The sequence below is a fragment of the Zonotrichia albicollis genome, chromosome 4, assembly GCF_047830755.1.
Source record: "Zonotrichia albicollis isolate bZonAlb1 chromosome 4, bZonAlb1.hap1, whole genome shotgun sequence".
NCBI classification, from domain to species: domain Eukaryota; kingdom Metazoa; phylum Chordata; class Aves; order Passeriformes; family Passerellidae; genus Zonotrichia; species Zonotrichia albicollis.
Window position 1 is genome coordinate 30919290 of NC_133822.1, and position 19463 is coordinate 30938752.

At 43.3% G+C, this 19463-nt stretch overlaps 1 protein-coding gene across 1 annotated transcript in view; it reads right to left on the minus strand.

The window, feature by feature from the left end:
- The window catches only part of NUAK1 (NUAK family kinase 1), a 46753-nt gene extending 28012 nt beyond the window's left edge, over positions 1-18741 (minus strand). Inside the window, exon 1 of the mRNA XM_005491181.4 lies at positions 18254-18741. Coding sequence (XP_005491238.1) covers positions 18254-18550 — 297 coding nt within the window. The 5' untranslated portion in view covers positions 18551-18741. The remainder of the gene's footprint in view (positions 1-18253) is intronic.
- Between the last annotated feature and the right edge of the window lie 722 nt (positions 18742-19463).

Sequence of the window (19463 nt, forward strand, 5' to 3'; positions counted from 1 at the left end):
AGAGAAAGACCATCAGACATGGGATGAAATGCCTCCACCTGCACCACCAGTTCTGGTACCAGTCTCTGTTCAGAAGGAGGTAAAGAGAATACCCTCCCCAAAATCTATGGTACAGGCAGGGGGTGTGAACCTCTAATACAACCAGGCACCTCCAAACTGCTCTGCACAAGCACAGCCCCAGCTTCACGGCTGCTCTGCCTTCCAGAAGCAGACAGAAAAGAGGGAGCAGAACTTTTGGCGTCCCATCCCTCCATGAGTCAGCTTGCAGAGTGTGCTGGGCAGGAATTGTAGAGAAATAAATTGTTTTCAAGGCTCCAATAAATTACTGGTTTCCATTTGCTGGAAAGAGGATTTATACTCACTCCCTGAACTGGTGTAGAGAGATTAAGAAGTATTTTCCAACACACTTCATGCTTCTTTGCTTTTGTTTCATAGAAATAACTGGAATTGAACTATAAATACTTCAAAAGTATGACAGTTGCAAAGGTTTCTGTACATTCAGTCGTATCTGTGACAGAAATGTCTTTCTTCCTTTTCAAGCTTCTGGGCTGCTTAGCAGAACAAAACAGGTAGAATTTATTTTTACAGAGCCTGATCAAGACCACTGTGTACATAAAGGTATCTCCAGGTCTAAATATCTGGCAAACGGCATGGCAATAGGTGCCCATTTCCATATCAAATCTCCATGCCTCATGTCTGCCGAGTCTCTGCTGGCATCATCATTTACAGCTGAGCAAAAAAAAAAAAAAAAAGCTGTGTTTTTATCAAAGTGAAAATCTATTTTAATTGATTTCAGGAAGTTGGTTCATGTGTTTGTTTTAGTCTAATGAACCTAAGTTTGCCTCATTTCCAGCTGAGTTGTGTGAATATAAATTAAGGTAGTACTAGCCACAATGCAGAGTCACAGATTTATGTCAGCAAGTGCTGTAGCTGAGCCTGACTACTTAAATGGCACAAACCACTGACCCTTCCACAGCAATTTCTGCATGCAGTACATTCAGACCCATTGAAGACTATCTTCCACTCTCTATTATCTACCAAGGCTATTTTTAGGACCATGGTGAGATATGAACTGGTTTTTCCACCGAGGGAGGCTGTGACTTTTAAGCTGGTTCCAGCACTTGTACATACCATCCATGCTCAAACAAATTCCAATGGACTGTAGCAATACTATTATGGAGAGTCAAAAAACCACCATCAGGACAGAGAGAGAAGTTCCCTGAGAAAGGGAAACCAGCTTGTTGCCACTGAGCAATATGTCAGAAAAGATACTTAAAGAAAATTATTTAAAAACATTTTCTTTGGGTGAAGAGGGAGAGGAAGGTTAAATAGACATAAAACTGTTCTTTCTGAAAGCTGTGAACTGAATTCATCCCTACCCAGCAATGGGAAGTGGGTGAGCCCAGCCAGTTTCACAGCTCTGCTTCCTTTCTTTGAGATTCGAAGGTGGGAAGTGCAATGTGCCAAGTGCACGGGGTGTGGAGGTAAAGAATAGGTTGATCAACCAGGGGAGGAAGAGAAAGGGAGAGCAGAGGATGTTCGGGGGTGGGGAGAGAAAAAGTACATTGTTCTTTCTCCAGCTCCAAAGAGCCAAGTAAGAAAGTCTGGCACCATATAATGTTTTTTCCAAGGGAGTCTCTGCCTATGGCTCTTAGCCCAGACATCACCAACCCAAGAGGAAAAGAAACAAAGCTACAAAATTATGTGGTCCCTGAGGTGGCTGCAATCAAATGATAAGGAGGGGAATGCTGATAATGCAGTTGCATTGAAATGGCACTTCCAGAGGTTGCACAAAGGAGAAAAAGGAAAGGCAGGGGGCCGGCTGAATAACTGTCTAATTGGCCTCTGGGCCTTCCAGGTGGGAAGAAGGATCCAAAGGGTTCTGAAAAGGGGAAAATGAAGCATCCAAAGGGTTCTGAAAAGGTACGCTTATGAGGAGTTATTTTTGTAAGCCTCCTACCACATGATTATACTTTTGCCATGACCATTTGCTGAAAAAAAGTTATCTTGAGATTCCAGCCCTGGGCCACATGCAGTACTAAAGAGCATCATGCAGGACACGCAATTCTAAGAACAAGATTCTGCATGGTCATAGAAAACATTTCATGCAGTCGCTGAAAAGTTGACAAAAGGCCACTGTGAGTGTAAGCAAAATTAGTGCCTGGCGTTGTGCAATCTGCTAGCACATCTCTCAGAGCTTTCCCTTTCAGGGAAAGAGTAAGGTTGACACAATGCCATTGTTTCAGAGATTGTTAGTTTTCACATCCTAAAAGCCAGATCATCTCCGTGGTGATACTGCCTGGGAGACAAGCACTCAACAAAATCCTTATTAATTATTTATCAGCAGCCCCACTCTATTGTTGGATATGCTGGCAAACTGTGCAGTAATTGGGAGAGTTGCTCAAAGCAGTAACTGGTGCCATCTGCACCCGAGTGAGCTTATGCTGATTTAAATCTCAGCTTCTGCTCATTACTTTGTTCCACCATGTTTGTTCATGTCCTGGATGTTACCAAGAACAAAACATCATTACTGCTGCAGCCAGCCAGCAGCTGCACACATAAAGGGCAATGATGCACGTGCCTCGATGCACCTCTCAGGTCCATGTGCTTGTGGGACATAAAGGTATTTTTTACAGCTGCCTCACATACAGTTACCTCATGCATGGTAACAGCATACAGCAAACATCAGCGTCTCCCTGTTTCATTACCCTCTTCACAATGTACCAGACAGATTATATTTCTAAAAACCAAAGCTGATGTCAGTACTGTAGGGAAACTCACTCTTGTGTCAAGGCACTAGAAGTCCTGAGTCAGTGTGATAAATGTTAAATAAAAATTCTATTTGCATAAGCTGAGGGACAATGTGCCACTGTCTCTGGGAGAATGAAGGTACGATTACCTCAGGTTTAATTTTCCTTTTCAGGTTCTGCGGGATATAGTTGCTGCTATCATATCATAAACGATGATTCGCCAAGTGGAGAAGAGGAATTAACTATTCACAAACACTCAGCAAGGGGATTACATATTCTCTCTAGCTCCCCCTTTATTCACAGAGCAAGATGTTTTTGGAATCAAGTTTTTATGAACAGTAGAAGGTATCAGATGAACACATTTATACTGTACATATATAAAGTGGGTGATAGGAGGAATATACAACACCCTTCCTCCACTTCTTTCCTCACCCCCACATACGGTGCTTGTTATCAGGATTTGTGAGCACATTTTCTGAGTAACTACTGCCTAACTGGGAAATTTGCATCCCTTCATTGTCTGGTACACACTACCCTCAGCTATGTCTAAAAAGTCTGGCACATTTACACCATGCATTCTCTGACAAATTTCCCTGCAGACCTTTCTTCATTTCATGCTGAGAATCCTTGCCTCAAGAAATGTATGTCAGAAATATACCAAAAAACTTCTCCCTTCCCAGAAGATTTTTATACCACATTACTGAAGTCCTAAGTCATAGCACTGTTCAGTTCTAGAAGAAAGATCCTACAAATAACCACCATCCCTAGCAATAATGATGTGTTTCCCTTAGTGATGCCTCAAGTTGCCCCTTCTCACCCCTCCCCACTGTCCCAATAGCATGCTACCACAAATCTGCATTCACTTCAATCCTCCCTAATCCACAGTACAACAAATTTGCTGTGGTAGGAGCAGAGGTTGCAGAAGATTTGTTGAAAAGCAAAGATATTACATGACCAGGTTATTAAAGATGTTTGCAGCTGTGTCCTATCAGAACTGGAGCCTAAGGCTGGTGTGGCATCCTGGGAGAGTCCCCATCATGTGCAGACTTTACTCTCCTGGAGAAAAGCGTGGGACTTTTTACATTTTCTCTAATACACTTCCAAATGTAACTCCATATCATGCACAGATTGATGGAAGACCATCTCCTTTCCAATGTCTAATAACTCACAAATATCCCATCCAACTACTTTCAAACTTTCAAGAAAAGTTCATGCTTTGGCACATAAGAAATTAGGTCTGGAAAGAAACTGGGGTAGGGGATTTCCCCAAGGCAATGGATGTTCATAACTGTAATTTAAAAAGAAAAAAAATGCTTTACAGCCTCAACTATGGATCATTCTTCTTAAGAGATGTTAACCAGCACTGAATGCCACATTCACTCAAAAGATGAAAACTGCACTTACAGTTAACTTCTAGTGAAGTTGCCAAGCAGATGTTTATTTTTGGCTTCCACATTTACCAAAGCCAAATACTATACTGAGTTGGGATTTCACAAAGTCTAATTGCTTTTCTTCCAGGTTACAATTTTGTTGGAACCAAAAAGGGGGGGAAAAGGAGGGAAAAAAAAAAAAAACCAACAGAAGAAAAAAAAGCTGACTTCACTTTTAAGTAGGAAAAAACCTGGTAGCATCTGTTTCTATCATGTCTGTTTATATCATAGTTTAAATGAGGTTAGAATTGTGCAATCATTACTGATCGACTTCCAAACACAGCACAGCTCTATCCAGCACATAAGCAAAAGAGGAAAAGTCACTGAAAGAGAATCCTGTGTCAGTCAGTCTTTTAATTTCTGCAAGTCTGTGTGCAGACTGTTCAGCACTAATTAAATTACTGGCTAGGACTGAAAAGAATTCACAAGAATTCTCAAAAGAATTTAAGAGGACTGAAAGAATTCACAAGCCCCAAGTTCACTGTTCTCAATGTTACATGCGTATTACAGATCCACTCTCCAAAACCTGGAAGATAGATTTCACAGTAATTTTGGGGCTTGATCTCACAGCTACCACAGCTGCGGATGTAATGCAAAATGCTAACCTGAGGCAGCAGAGAGGAACTTTAATTCAATGTTGTTTTTTCATTGTGAATAAGCAGTGAACCACACTGAAGTAATCCTCCAAAGTAGGAGTGCACACTGTTCAAGGCATCAATTTGGGGATGAAACATAAAACCAAGATCTTGGCTGTGTCATTATAAAAAAAGCCCTTTATGGCTTTCTTAAGAAGACAGGTATAAAGCCCTGGTGCCTGGATCTAGTTCCAGTTTGAAAATTACTCATGTAATTCCTCCAATAATTTAAATTGGAAATGGGGTTATTCACACCCTCTAAGCAACTGCTGCAAACTGTTACAATGTGCTGCTAAATAATGGTAACCTCAGCTGTTACCAGAGTCTCTAAAGTGATTTTGCAGGTTTAGGTGAAAGGTACTACATCAGTGCAAGGCTGTAATTCACATTAATCAAGGAAGAGGGTTAGACATTGTTTGAACTCTTAGAACCATTTTTTCCCAAGAAGCCATCTCACAGCACATTTTCATTTATTGGTACGTTCTGCTTGAAAAAATTGTGGATAAATAAATGTAACCTGGATTATTCTCTCTTTTTCACTGAAGCTTCTGTGAGTTCAGAGAAAACTCAGAACCACTGAGAGCTTTGCACATATTTACAATGCCTCTTCCACCACAAATGTGAAGTCAGCCGGTATTGTGGGGATCTTTTGATTTTGCTCTCCGGTCCTACAGTACTTCAGAGAAAAAAGAGAAGTGCTGTTTCACCACGAGAATTACAATCGTACAAGGAAAAACCTTGGGAAGAGTGTTTTTTAAAAGAAATGTCTGTACTTTCATGCACCACAACACTCATTAAAACCAAAAACCATACTGTTTGACCACCTGAAATTCCTAATTAACAGAACGGAATTTTTAAGTGTGAAGAGATTTTTAAAGCTGAATTTATAGACTTTAGTCTTTTAGATTTACATTGATGAGCAAGGATTCATTATGTAAAGTTCGTGGGCCACAGAAATTATATGATGGAGGGTGCACAGATGTGTTTAAACAGCACAATTGGAAGGGTTAATGACATGGAAATATCAGAAGCACCTGTATCTAGTTTACTTTCCCAAACTGATCTAAGGTGGATCAAAATATAAACACCACTTCCTGGTGGGAATCTAACAAACCATAAACCCATACCCTATCTGAAAAAATACTCTTGGAATACAAAAAGATTGGCAATCATGTATCAAAGCCTCACCCAGATTATTTTGCTCCAGGGCTTACAGATCGCTTTGCAATATTAAATTTGTTTTTGTTAACACACTGCTTCAGTATTACATTGTTCTGCCTGGACATTACCTATTTAATGGTTCCTTCTGGAAAGGGATCGTCTTAGAATTTATGATGGAATGTGGTGGAATTACTACAGTGGGAGGAAAGGAGTTTGCTAAGATTTCTTCCCCATCCGTCTCTGATTTCTGAGAAATATTTACACCCCTGAAGGTAGAGGAACCTCCTGTTGTTCATTTCTGTTTATTGAAAGTAAATTACCAGGGCCACCCTAATGGCTCAGGAGAGAGAGTAAAACAGGAACGGGAACACTCTTGCTCCCTGCAGCCAGTTGGGCTTGGAATGAATGTGAGAGGGTGAGGAATGAATTATACTTTCCTACAATTAAGTGGCTGGCCATCCAGCAATTCTGTAGCCTTAAATGCATAATTCCAGCTTTCCCTGCTAGAAGAGGAGTTCACAACTGCAGGCAGTTGCTCTAAGCAGTTATGAGGAGACTTAACTTTGGAGGGGAAAAAGCACAATGCAATTATTTTTCAGGATGGAAAGCTTTGCCTAAGAACTCCCTCAGACCCTGCGAGCTCCAGGACTGTTACCCCCTTCTTCAACATGCACAAACACCTTTTTTGGCATGTGTTTTGGCTGGAGTCAGTTGAACGAGAGAGAGTTAGAACCCATGTTTCTGGCCTGCCAGAGGCTAAGCTGTTAGGTAGTGTAACAACAGCAGCCCAGGATTCCCACTTCACCCTGTCAGTGACCTTTGCACACACTTGGACATACCCCCTTCCTCAGAGTGAGGAGCAATTCCCTTCCATGCTGCTCGGTCCAGAAACTCATCTCAGCAAATACCACAAATCATGTCAGACCAAGCAGGACTATTAAAGCAGTGCTGCATAATGTGAATTGCTGTCCACAAGGGACCGGACCAAGAGACTGCCTAACCCACTTTGTTTAACTTTTTAGTTAAACAATCCTGAAAGGGGAAGCTGCATTGCTGCTCTGGAAATTACAACTTTAATCTCATTTGAACTACGTATTCCTCAGTTGAGGAAATAATTTAAGAACCAACTCCCAAATAAGACATTTTTCTACATTTCCTGGAAATATATTATTTCCAATGCTGTGAAATAAAAGCAGACTTATTAATTTACCCAGGTTAAAGTCCTTCCAGTAGCCCTAATAAACTCTAAAGTCAGGCTAATTACATGCATTGCACCAGTTTTGTATATTCATGTTGCTCAAAGGAACACCACACAACACCGGTGGAACACTGATCGTTTCCAACTCAGCCGCACAAACCATTTGCACATACTGCATTTATTGCTCACTTGTTCTGCACTGCCCACAGGAGAAATCAATAGTGCTTCCCTGAAAACAGAGCAAGCTCCATTTCCCTTCCTTGTGTATGCTTTAATACAGCTCTGAGGTGCCAGCTTTTACTGGATTATTTAAACAACGTCTAAAGTTTTGCTGGGCAGATAAGAAGAATAACTTGGGTGTGCAGTAAAACAAAGATACAGCTGTTTGTGCCAAACATTCAATTTATGGCAATACTTCATAGGAATTATTCCCCATAACAACTGAACTATCATATCCTACAACTACATCCCAGGCAACCTCCCAGATGAACTCACTACGGCTGCTGTCTGATGTGCTCTACATACAAACATCCAGAACTAACCAGATGTTCTCTGTGTAAAACATTTGGTTTGAAACATGCAGTTCTTCTTTCCAAAAATCCATTACATTTGTTTAATGGACTCGCACAGTTCAACTAAAATATCCTGGAGCAGACATTTGACTGCAACTCTACTCTACAAGCCCCATCTGCAAAAAGAAAAAAAGAGAAAGAAAGAAAAAAAAAGAAAAGGCAAATGAGAATGCTTTACATGATTTATGCTGTCTTTATGATCAGCCAGTTCATAAAATACAAGCTCTGCTCTACAGACAATAACACAAATTGCTTTCAAGCGTATTGTTTAGTCTTTGCCTGTGTTAAACAAATACTTCAATTAAAAAAAAGGGCCGAACTCTACTTTTCAGCTTACAAGTGTTAACGCAACTGAGAGCAGCATTTTACCCACATACATCACAGGCGATGCAGTTTTTTTGGTTTATGCTCAGAATGAGTGAGTAACGACATCCAATAACGATAATCAGTTACATTCACAGTTGCAGAATTTTCCTTTCATCCAAGAAAGGCTTGAAGGAGGTTGAAGTACAGCATGAAATCTTTCTCTGTGATGAATTCCTTGTGAGCAATGCATAACCCAAAACAAGGCCTAGCACAGGTTCCCTTAGACCACATTTACACTATAAAATGCCAGGCAGAATGGAGGAATACTTTGTTTTACTGAAACACTGGTAGAAAACTCTCAAACTGTACACAGAAAAAAAACCCTGCAGTTGAAAAGGATGGCTAGTCTCTGGCCTGGGTGCAAAAGCACTGCACAGTCCAGCCTAAAGGCCCTCATTCCTCCCAGGCTGTGCTGACACAATGGTGACTGAGTTGTATCAGGTGGTGATCAACAGTGAGAGCTGTCTCCAAGGCACAAGAGATGGCGGGTTTTTGAAAAACTGGCACCATCCCTTCAAAGTGTGACTGAAACTATGGAAGAGGGTGTTAATTTTAAGAGCAATTTTCCTGAGATGGTTATACCCACACAAGGAATTGCTCAGCACAGTGCTGGAGCTGTGGTTGACCTCAGCTCTCTCCCCATGGCTCCACCACAGAGTTTCTGGATGAACCTCAGGGAAACCACTCACCTTCCTGGAAGCCCAAAGCATGGCTATAACAGCTGGCTCCTACAAGAATTGGAGCTTAAACGAACAGATCACCATTTAATGGTTTCACCTTATTTTGGTGCCCTGAAGAGAATAAAAACATGACAAAGAAAGTAGCATGAAGGATGCTATTGCTAATGTATAGTCCTGATTAAAAAGGCATCTTCCCAAGAGGCCAATGTGAACATCTCTCAGTTACATCCCTACACAAGTCAGCTAAGCCCGCATTGCCTCCAGCAGGTATTTACAGGAATTCTGCCGGTTCCAGACCACATGGCATTAGAGCACATACCAAATGGGAAGGTTGCACTCTCCCCTCTTCTTGTCCCAAAGGCTATTTTATTTCCTCACACCAAAACAACAGCCCTCAGCTCTGCCCTGCGGAATCCACTGCGCCAGCTGTCCCCAGGCATCTCCGAGCACCTTTGGTCCTCCTTCCTGAGCTGCGCTCTGCTGGGGAAGCCATAATGTTTGATTTGTGCAGAGTGGCAAAAATATGCAAATAAGTGACAGCTCTGAACACGTGCCTTGGAAGCTATTTCTTTAACAAATGCTTTGCTGTCTTCCCCTGTCAGACTTGTGTGCAAAAGACTTAACCTTTTTGTGTCAACAACAAAGCACCGTTAAACAAAAAGAAATATTTGCTTAGTTACCACACAGCTCAAAGAAGTATTTCTACCCAACCCCAATTGCTATCTTTTGTGATTAAAAAAATATTCACACTCATTTTTAAAATAACACTTGTACCTCAAATAAAAGGAGATATCTTTCACCACCAGGCATTTAATAGAGATTAGAAATACCATCAGAGATTAAATGCCTTATTGTGTACAGGAAACATGATATGAAGGCTTTGAGATCTCCATCAACAGCAGGATCCCAATTTTTCTGATCTACCAAGGAATACCTAAATTTAGTCCCTAAACCTGCTATCTTTTCACAGGAACAATAAATTATTTTTTTAAGCCTAATGTCCCTTAACTAGTGTCTTTATTCTGAAGCAGTGCTGCTTAAGGCCAAACACGCTGACTCAGCTCCATGGCCCAGCCAGACATTAAGATAATTGCAAGTCCATCAAGCAGCCAGACCTCAGAACAAAGACACTGCTCCAGCCTTAAGTCATCCCATATGTGACTGCTGCACCAGAGTCGCCGAGGGGCTCTGGGATCACCAATGTTCCCCAGGAAGGCGCGGCAACAGGGGAAGCACAGCCCGCCAAACACCAATGCTCTGTCACAGAGGCAGCCAGCCCCACACAAGGTGCAGCAGACCCTCCCCTTCACCAGGCTAGCATCCCAGGGACAAAGCAGCAAGCGCTCTCAGGCACCATGCTGAAGGTGTGGTGAGGTGAAGTGGGAAATGCTGACAGTGAGAAGGGAAGGCTGAGGAGGAATCCAGAAATTAAGAGTTACATTAGGAGCATGTTAAGCTCAGAAATCTCAGCTGCAGTTTTCTTAATATTTATAAAAAACAAGACCAGCATTTATTTTGTGATTTTCACATTCATCTACAACTGACCAGGATGGTTTCACAAGTGTGGAACATGCTAACCCCTTGTCCCACAGCTGCCCTGGGACTGAGTTTTTTTCAAGTGAATAAAATACTTCAATGGGTGGTTCCTCTATCTCCTACACTGGTAAACATAGGGCCTGGAAAAGTCCATACTTGAGCAAGACCCAGGACTTCCATCACATCATGGACCAATGGCAGCTTTAAGGACTGATGGCTCATAAACCATCAGAGCTAAGGAAGTTCGGTCTTTGGAGAGCTGAGGGACAATGAGCTTCTATCATGCAAAAGTTTAACAGACTGAACTGAGGATTGGCCCACGGTCTGTAGTTGAAAATAGAGAAATTGTGGAGCTCAAATAAGAGTACAAGAACCATGGAAGATCAAGGGATGGTTACAACCTTGCCCCCTCCATGCTTTGCAGCACACAGTAAAGGTTACAGAAGGGCCTCCACACCCACTAAAAATCCAGCATTTCTGGTGTGGGTCCAGGATGTTTGAGGGGTATGGCCAGACACAGTACACACACGGAGTACCTCACCCAGCCTTTGAGTGTTCAAAGGTCTAGGATCCCCTAATTTATACAATGTACTATGCTGCCTGTGAAGACACGGTGATAAAATATATTCTGTTTAAAAGCAGATACTTCTCAAATCATAACTTGCAGATGCTCAAAGTCTTTCATGTGGGTAAGAGGAATGAGAGCCATAGAGACTGATTTTGTAGCCAGGGAGTACAGGAAGCAACAGCAGGAGAAGACTATTGAAAGCCTGGATACACTTAAGGCTTTAATGAATCAGTCATCAAATATAACAACACACATATGCAGTTTTTACCTTCCTTTGTAGTTCGCTCCCCACCCTCCCCAGCTATTCCCTATATATCTAGCAAAGTGGAAATTATTTTGAGTTTAGTTTATTAAATGGATACACATGGTATTCACATCTGCTGGAAGATATTTGAGGGAAACACTGACAAATATCATTTACATATTTAGTTGGAGACCTTTTTATCTGAGACATTTCCTCTGACATATCAACTATCCTAAGCACATTGACCCATCAGTGCTAATGATGAGGTCTTTCTATAAAGTGTCTGGTGCACACCTGGGCAATTTAGGGAGGAGGCAAGAAGGACAAGCTCTTGTAGGTCAGAGATTCCCATGCCAATGTGCCCATCACTGGTGGTGTGAAACCATCAACACAGAACACCCGAGATGGACGCTGGTTGCCTCCAGCCTAGCCCAGGTCAGGAGCTGCTAAGGCTCTGGCCAGCACAGTGAGGAGCCACCAATGGCTTTTGCTGTCCATGCTCCTATCCCACCCCAAGCCTGGAGGCAAACCTCTAGCTTCAGAGAATAGTTCAGAGCTGTAGCACAAAGCATTGTTTGATCCCGCTTTTTAGAGAAAGACATAAAAGACATCAGTAAGGAGAACAGTGTCTTGCTGAGAGGAGCACGGTTGCAAGCAAGAGGAGGAGCGTTGACATCAGCATCCCAGTTCATGTAGACAGAGGGTACATGAGTGCATACAGGAGGGAGAGACTAGAACCAGGCAGACGCCCATGTCAAACCAAAGGTCATCAACCAGTTTCCAAATGCCTGGTACACAGCTTTTGAAAACATGTCCCATAGGCTCTACATTTGGATAATCATGGCTATACACATGTTCACCTGCTGGTATTCAGGGCTGATATATCCAGAGCTGGTTTTCAACCCATGCATTTTTCATTCTTCCTTGGCAGCACTGTGGCCACTGGGTGCCTCCTCCCAATTCCTCACTCCAGCAGAGGCTCTCCAGTTACTTATTTACCAGACAAAACACAGACTAACTACAATTACAGTTCTGTAAAGAATAAACAATTGTTCACAAGAACTGCACATTCCACACAGTTTCATTCAACATGCATGACCCCGAACTACAGTATCTACAATAACTGTCTCCACATGGCAAATCCACACTGCAGTTCCTAAAAAAATAATAATTTTTAGAACACATGCCACTAAAAAATGCAGTACATTTTAGCAATATTTAATTAAAGACTTTGTACAAGCAATTTCCATTCTCTTGTGTTAACTAGCACATGGTGCTGTGAAACCATTTGTAAAAACACTTAGGCATTTTATAGCGTTTTTAGCTGAAAGCTGCATTAAAAACATTGGCTCAAATTCTGTTGTGAAATTTCACATGTAGAGGGAATCACACTAAGTATGCATCATGCCAAAATGTGCCCTACTCATTAGTCTAAATTTCCCATATTAACCCTTCCAGCAAGGAATACACTGAGACACAGGGAAGTTTATTATTGGCCCAAAATTGCTCAATCCAATGCAGAAGAAAAAAATAAGGCAACGGTCTCTTGGAAACTTTTAATTTCTTCACCTGTAAGGAAGGGCAACATCATTGAGAAAATATCACTTGATCTTTACTCAAAGCTCGAAGAACACGCTGTTCTTTAATTTAGGAAAAGACTTGACAAACTAATATATTCAGATGACCCCTTACTGGCTAGTCATTAATTCAGACTTTCATACCACTGAGCCATACTTCCCTGAACAAATCTGCTTCTTCAACAAAAATTCTCAGTGCAGAAAACTAGTAATCTGTTCTAGTGCCTTTCTCCTGATGACCTTCATGCTGTAATCTGTTATTTCTGTCTGCACCCCTTAATGTTAAGGTCTTCTTTGGCATTTCAATTATCCAAGTGTTTATATGAAGACTGCAGCAATTTGATACAACCAGGTAGTAACTCCTACGGTAATAAAGCCCACAATATTCACTGTGAATTACATTAGAATAATTCCAGTGGTTTTCTTTCCATTTGCTGCTTATTTTTAAACCACAATCTCGGAACATATATAATAGTTAAGGGTGGAAAAAATAACAAATTAACAGCAAAACTGTTTTCAAGCCCATATACTCTTTCCAACTTCTATTCATTCCAGGTCTAGAATTTCCATGCATGCAGAGGATGACCCGAGTTTCTCTAACATGCCTTCAGCACCATGAAAACACTGTCCAGATTTAGTCACATTACGAGTCCCTAAAGGAACTCGGTCTGAACATCTTAAATAAATAAATAAATAGATAAATAAATAAATACATATGCACATGCATAAGATTTAGGCTACATATTTTGCAAGAATCCCTTCTGCCCTGAAGAACCTCTGGCCCCCATGTGACGTGGCAGAAGAGGCGCCCGCAGCAGGCAGCACAGGCTGGCAGCTGCCAGAGCAGGGAGCAGCGCCGCACACCCTGCGCGGGTCATCGGGCTGGCACGCACAACAAAGCGGGAGGCAGCGCAGCATAAAAGGGCCAGCAATGGAGACCAAAGCTGGATGTCACACAGGGACAAAAGCCCCGGGTAAAGAGAGAGGCCAGGAGGCAGGACAGGCTGAGCGCTGCAAGAGGAGGGTGTCATCCACAGGACCTTGATGTTACATAGACTACGTGTCTGGACAAATCAGGTACTTGGTTGTGCACTCAAAACTAGCTGAAACTTCTGCTGATTTTGGCTTTAATTGGCAAGTTTTTCCTTTCTCATGCATAAAATGGGGTAGTAATGCAAGCTATTAATACTATAATTGAAGTGGATTATTAGAGCTGTGGAAGCCACATTCATGAATCAGGAACCTGCTAAGAAAGTACTGTACAGACACTTCACATCACATCAGCATTGTGTAGATACTTATTCCTGTGTCTGCCACAAAGGAAGATGTCTTAGTAAGAGCAACAAGAACCTCAAAAGAAATAAACAGATTCTGTGTCAGATTTGGACATTATCCCGCAGAAGATGCAAAGCAAGCAACCGAGATAAAAATCAATATGAAGCAGTGACCCAAGTGCTAACTGGAGAAATTCTCAGGGAAAAAAATGGAAATATATTATTAAAGATAAAAGAATCACATGCATCAGAGGGATACTCACATTTTTAGTGATATTGGCAGCACAGGTGAGAGAACAATTGTTTCACCTGGCTTTCACTGCCCTCAGTGACCCATGAGCACACTTTTATCCTGTTATAAGGAACTTTTAAAAACCACACTCCAAAGAAATGGTTGTGTGCCCAACAAGGCCTTAATTACTGACATGACAGAGCCATCATTGTGGATATTCAAATTTTGGTTTTGTCATGATATGGAGAAATACAATCAGCAAAGCAAAAGTCCTCCTTTCACGTAATCTGTTGCTGTTCCAGGTTTCAAAGACCCTGTGCGACCCTTCAAACTCATCAAGAAGCAGACCTGTGTCAAAGTGAAGACTTGCACTGCAGTTCTAAATAAAATATTTGATTGCTCTAAAGTTTGAGAGTTTTTTACAAGATTTTGATCCAGAAACCAATTTCATTTGGCAACATCCTTCTACTCGCACTTATTATGCAAAAGAGATAAATAACACACGGCAGCCACCACATATAACATGGCTGCCCAAATATGCACCATGTGCCTACTCTCCATGCTGGGCTGCTGCTTGTCATCAATTCCAAAAAGAATTAACTTTCCGGACGAACGGCTGGAGGAGAATAGTGCTTCCTCCACCTGCTGGTGAGGAGGAAGAAAAGATGTCGTGGCTCGGGCAGAAAGAGGAAGATGAAGGAGGAGGGCAGGCAGGCTCCTGCAGCTACTCCCCATCACCTCCCAAGCGCAGGCTAAGGAGAGAAAGGGAGACAAACTTCCTGGCTTTTGCAAACGGCAAACAGAAAACACCTATCCGTAATCAAGATTACCCCAGTGAAATCATCTACTCAAAGAAGAATCCAGCAGCATTTACCATCTTCATGCACCATGCATAGAATCAGCCAGAGGTGGTCAATACACACCTTAAATAAGGCTGAAATAAGCGTAACTGTGGATTTCTTGGCTAACAGACATTGAATACATAACACTAACAAAAGTTCCGTTCTTTGGTTTAACATGTGCAAGATGACAAGTGGAAAAAACACCCACAGAAACATGAGTGTTGCTAACAGGTGCCTTAATTTAAAATGTCAAAAGTTATAACCGCGTATACTGAGACAGCACAAATGAAGAAACCTTGCTGGCAAAATTAGGCACCTCATACATCATATACTGGGCAATATTTTAACTGCTCCATGCAGCATGCAATACTGTCTGTAGTCACTGTGGTAACTAATGCACAAATTCACCTAAGTTGTTTCCAGTAACAAACCAAATGTATCATACAATCTACCCTGGAACTTTATGGCAGGAAACTTTATGATCACATCTCACTGCGTTACAAGGAAAGACAACTAAGTTAAAGTTAAGAGGAATAACAATTTGAATAAACCTGTAACCTGCTATCACATGCCAAATACTAATTTCATTTAAGTCAACAGAAATCCTGCTACTGATTTCCAATGGCATAGCATTAAAGCACATCTGTACTTTGCACTGAACTGCCTTCTCACCTTGGTTTTACTTTATTTACCCAAACCTAACAGTTTATTTCATTTCTGAGCTCTGTTTATATAGATGACAACAAATTCAAAGTTTGTGTTTCATATTAAAAGCCTGGCTAATCACGTAAACCTCTTTATTAAATTCCATACAGCTACAGAAATTCTTGACAGACAAGAGAAGTGGAAAGGCTAAACAGGAGAATTGCTTGAACAAGACTGATGAATGGGAACACAAGGTCCAGCTTTGCAATCTGTTACCATTCAGCTTTAAATACCTGCTTACCACTGAGTAAAAAAAGTGATGATCAGCTAAACCAGTAACAGAGTAGGAAGCAAACAGCCGGCACAAGAGCACCCTTGGGACTCTTGCTGCTGGTTGCAATAGGATTGGCATTGGATATGGGGCAACAGACAGCGCCAGCCACATCGCATTCCCTGCTAGACACGGCAGCATCTGGTCCAACCTGCTCATGGATAACACAACCACTGCCCCTAAAAAGAACTGAGAAGAGGAAAGGGAAGAGAAAGAGGGGTGGAAAAAGCAAAGAAAAACTGCTGCTCTCTGATCAGTCATCTCCAGTCAGTTCTCTTATCTCACCCATGGAAAGGAATCAGTGTCCACAGTGATCAGTAACAGTCAGACAAGGGAATTGTCAGAAAACAAGAAGTGTTTTCCATTCACCAAGATCTGGCTGGATTCCTGACAACTAGCTTTTATTCTGCAAGCAGACAAACTCTGGATATTTTACATACACTCACAGATGTTACAGTTCAAATAGACACGTTTCGCCAGAGCTCGCCTGCAGACTAGTTAATAATTACGGAGTGCCACACGCCAAGGCTTGCATTACTCCGGTAAAAAACTCACACCCTGGTAAGGACTTGTTCAGCTTCTACATACCAGCTGATACAGCAAATGATATATTTTTATTGCATTTAAGATTGCATAGGGATTCTGATTTTCACTCTCTCCATTTCAAGATGGCATTGGCCATACTAATTCAGTTGACGATAACATCAAAGTATACTCTAACTGTGCAGCTGAAGAGCTTGACAGTTAGCAAAATATGGAAAGACCTAGCGTATTGTTAAGTTAGATAAGACACACATCTACCTACTCTACACCCCTTCCTCTGTGAGAGCTCTTTCCAAACCCAAATCTCATGGTACATTACTGCCACTCTTTTTTTGTTTATTTCTCAACTCCTTGAAAAGAGATGTTTTCAACTTATTTGCTTATTCACTACATTTTACAATGCAACTCAAAACTAATCTACTTAAAAAATAATAGTAAGCATATAATAAAGCCCTGAAGCTTTTGTTAGCCTGAAGTCGTAAAACAGCCAAGACAGCAAACTTTAAAAATCATGGACTTAGAGTGAGCATGTGCAGAGATGTCCATCTCTGGTTTCTCTTCAGCCAGCCTCCAGATGAGCTAATAAACTGAAAGCATATATGATATGACTACAACTTGGCCGGAACTCTCATTTTCACTGTCAACACAAAGATATTCAGTTGCAAAGTGTTCCTTATTAAAGTCATAGCATCTGAAATTTCATTTTCTTTTACAGGCCCTTCTGCCTCTGGGTGCGTGCTGAGCTCCCCAGCAACTGAAAGGGAAAGGTAAATGTAACATCACCAGGAAATGCTTCGCTTTTAGATGAAGTCCAGTGAAAACTCATATAGTGCACTTCAGGACAAAGACCTCTGTAAAAAACCCCTATCTCTTTAACACAAAAATGCCCACCTCTCATTCCCCTGCCCTCTGTGGATAGTTATGTATTTCTGGGAAGGAAAAATGATAATAATTCTGACTAACGTGTACGTTGCTTCAATTGCATTTCTGTGCCCGGCTGGAGCGCTGCACCAGTGAGGAAATGCTGAAGCTGAGTTATTGATGGACAATCCCCAGGCTGCTTGAAGTCTCAAGCCAGCCAGCACCAGAGCAGTGAAATGGATCATAAAAACCAATGGGGTGGGCTGCAGTCCCTGCAATTTTTTTAGGTGTCAGCAAAGTTCAGCTCACAGAAGTATGAGCGAATCACAGCATTTTTAACCAGAGAAGCAAACGTTTTCCCTTCTGACAGTACTTTGTGAGCAGCACTGGTTAGCCGGGGATGTGACAGGTTTCTCCAAAACGTGAATTTCCACTGGGCAAAAAACTATTCACAGTGGACACGCATGTTAAAAAAAAAAAAAAAAATCAGAAAAAAAAAAAAAGTCACCCTAATTTTCCAATAACACATCTCTCCAAAATGTACCAGTGCGCTACTACAATGCCTCTACCACTCCTCTCAGATGAAAGTCTCTCTGCAGGGTTGAACAAAGCCGCGGACCGCAGGCACGGGTGCGATGCTGAGCGGGTCCCCGCCTTGGCACCACACGCCGGCCCCGTATACAAGACGGATGCACCCGGCCAGCTCTGTTCCGAAATCGGCGCTGGAATATGATCTTATATATATACCTGTATACATAAGAGTACATATAAGAGGAAGAGGCAGAGAGAAGCCGCTCGGCTGCCTTACCACTCTGCCAGAGAACCTCTCGATGGCCCGCTTGACTTTGCCATAGGTGCCTTTGCCCAAGGTCTCCTGCAGCTCGTAGCGATGCTTCAGGTTGTGCTTGTGGTGATGCCGTTTCACCCCCTGCTGCTTCCTCGCCGCCGTTACCTCCGGGGACGGAGCCGCCCGGACCGGCTCCTCCATGGCCGCCGCCGCCGCCTCGCCGCCGGGCGGGCCGGGGCCGCAGGAGGAGCAGCGGGGCGGCGCGGGGCTGGAGCTGGAACTGCTGCTGGCGCGGGCGGCCGCCTCGGCGCCCTCCATGCCCGGCGGCAGCGGGCGCAGTACGAGCGCCCCGCCGGCCTCACCGCCTCTGCCTCGGCCCCGCGCCCGCGCCGGCACCACGGGGCGCGGCGGGCGGGGCGGGCCAGGGGGCGGTGGTGGCGCCCCCGCTCTCCGCCCCTTCCCCGCCGCCCGCCCCGGCGGCGGCACCGGCGTGGGGCGGCTCCTCCGCCCGGCCCGCCCCCCTCCGCCCCGCCCCGAGAGCCGGGGATGGGGCGGGGGTGGCAGCGGCGGGGGTTGCTGCTAGGGGCACTGCTTTGTCCGCCGGGGACGCCGAGGTTCTGCCGCGGCTCTCCCGGGCCGCTGGAAGGCGCCTCAGCGGGGCCGAGCCCCGCGCCGCCGCGGCCCCGGGCTGAGGCGAGGCGAAGCACCGGCCCCGGCCCCGCGGGTCTGGTGTATGCACCTGCAGGGACGACGGGCAGGGGCTCGAGAAAGCCTACACCAAATACAGGTCTGGAAAGTTTTTCCAGAAAACCTCTAATTTTCCCCATTCACGAAGCGGGCGAGGGTTTCCTGTCGGGTTTCCATGTTGGTGGAGCTGGCAGAAAAACTCAGTCACACCCAGGTGCCGCCTGTCCTTGGCATGGGCAGGCACTGTTTGCCTGCTCCAAAAAGTTTTTGCAGGTGAGGAACCTTCCTGGGCCCAGTCCTGCTGTGGTTCACTTGCAAATCTGCACCAAGAGCTGAGGAACACCTCGTGTCTGCTTTCGGGATCTTTGAAATACAACGAATGCATCGGTTTTATGCTTTCTTCATTTTAAAGTAAGGGTTATTTCTTTCAAAGACAGCTTGAATACTTAAACCAACACAGATATACAAATTTTACTGAGGTTAAGATGAATCATCTGTTCCCTTTAGAAAAGAAGCCATCCCCAAGTTCATGGCCAGAGAAGGC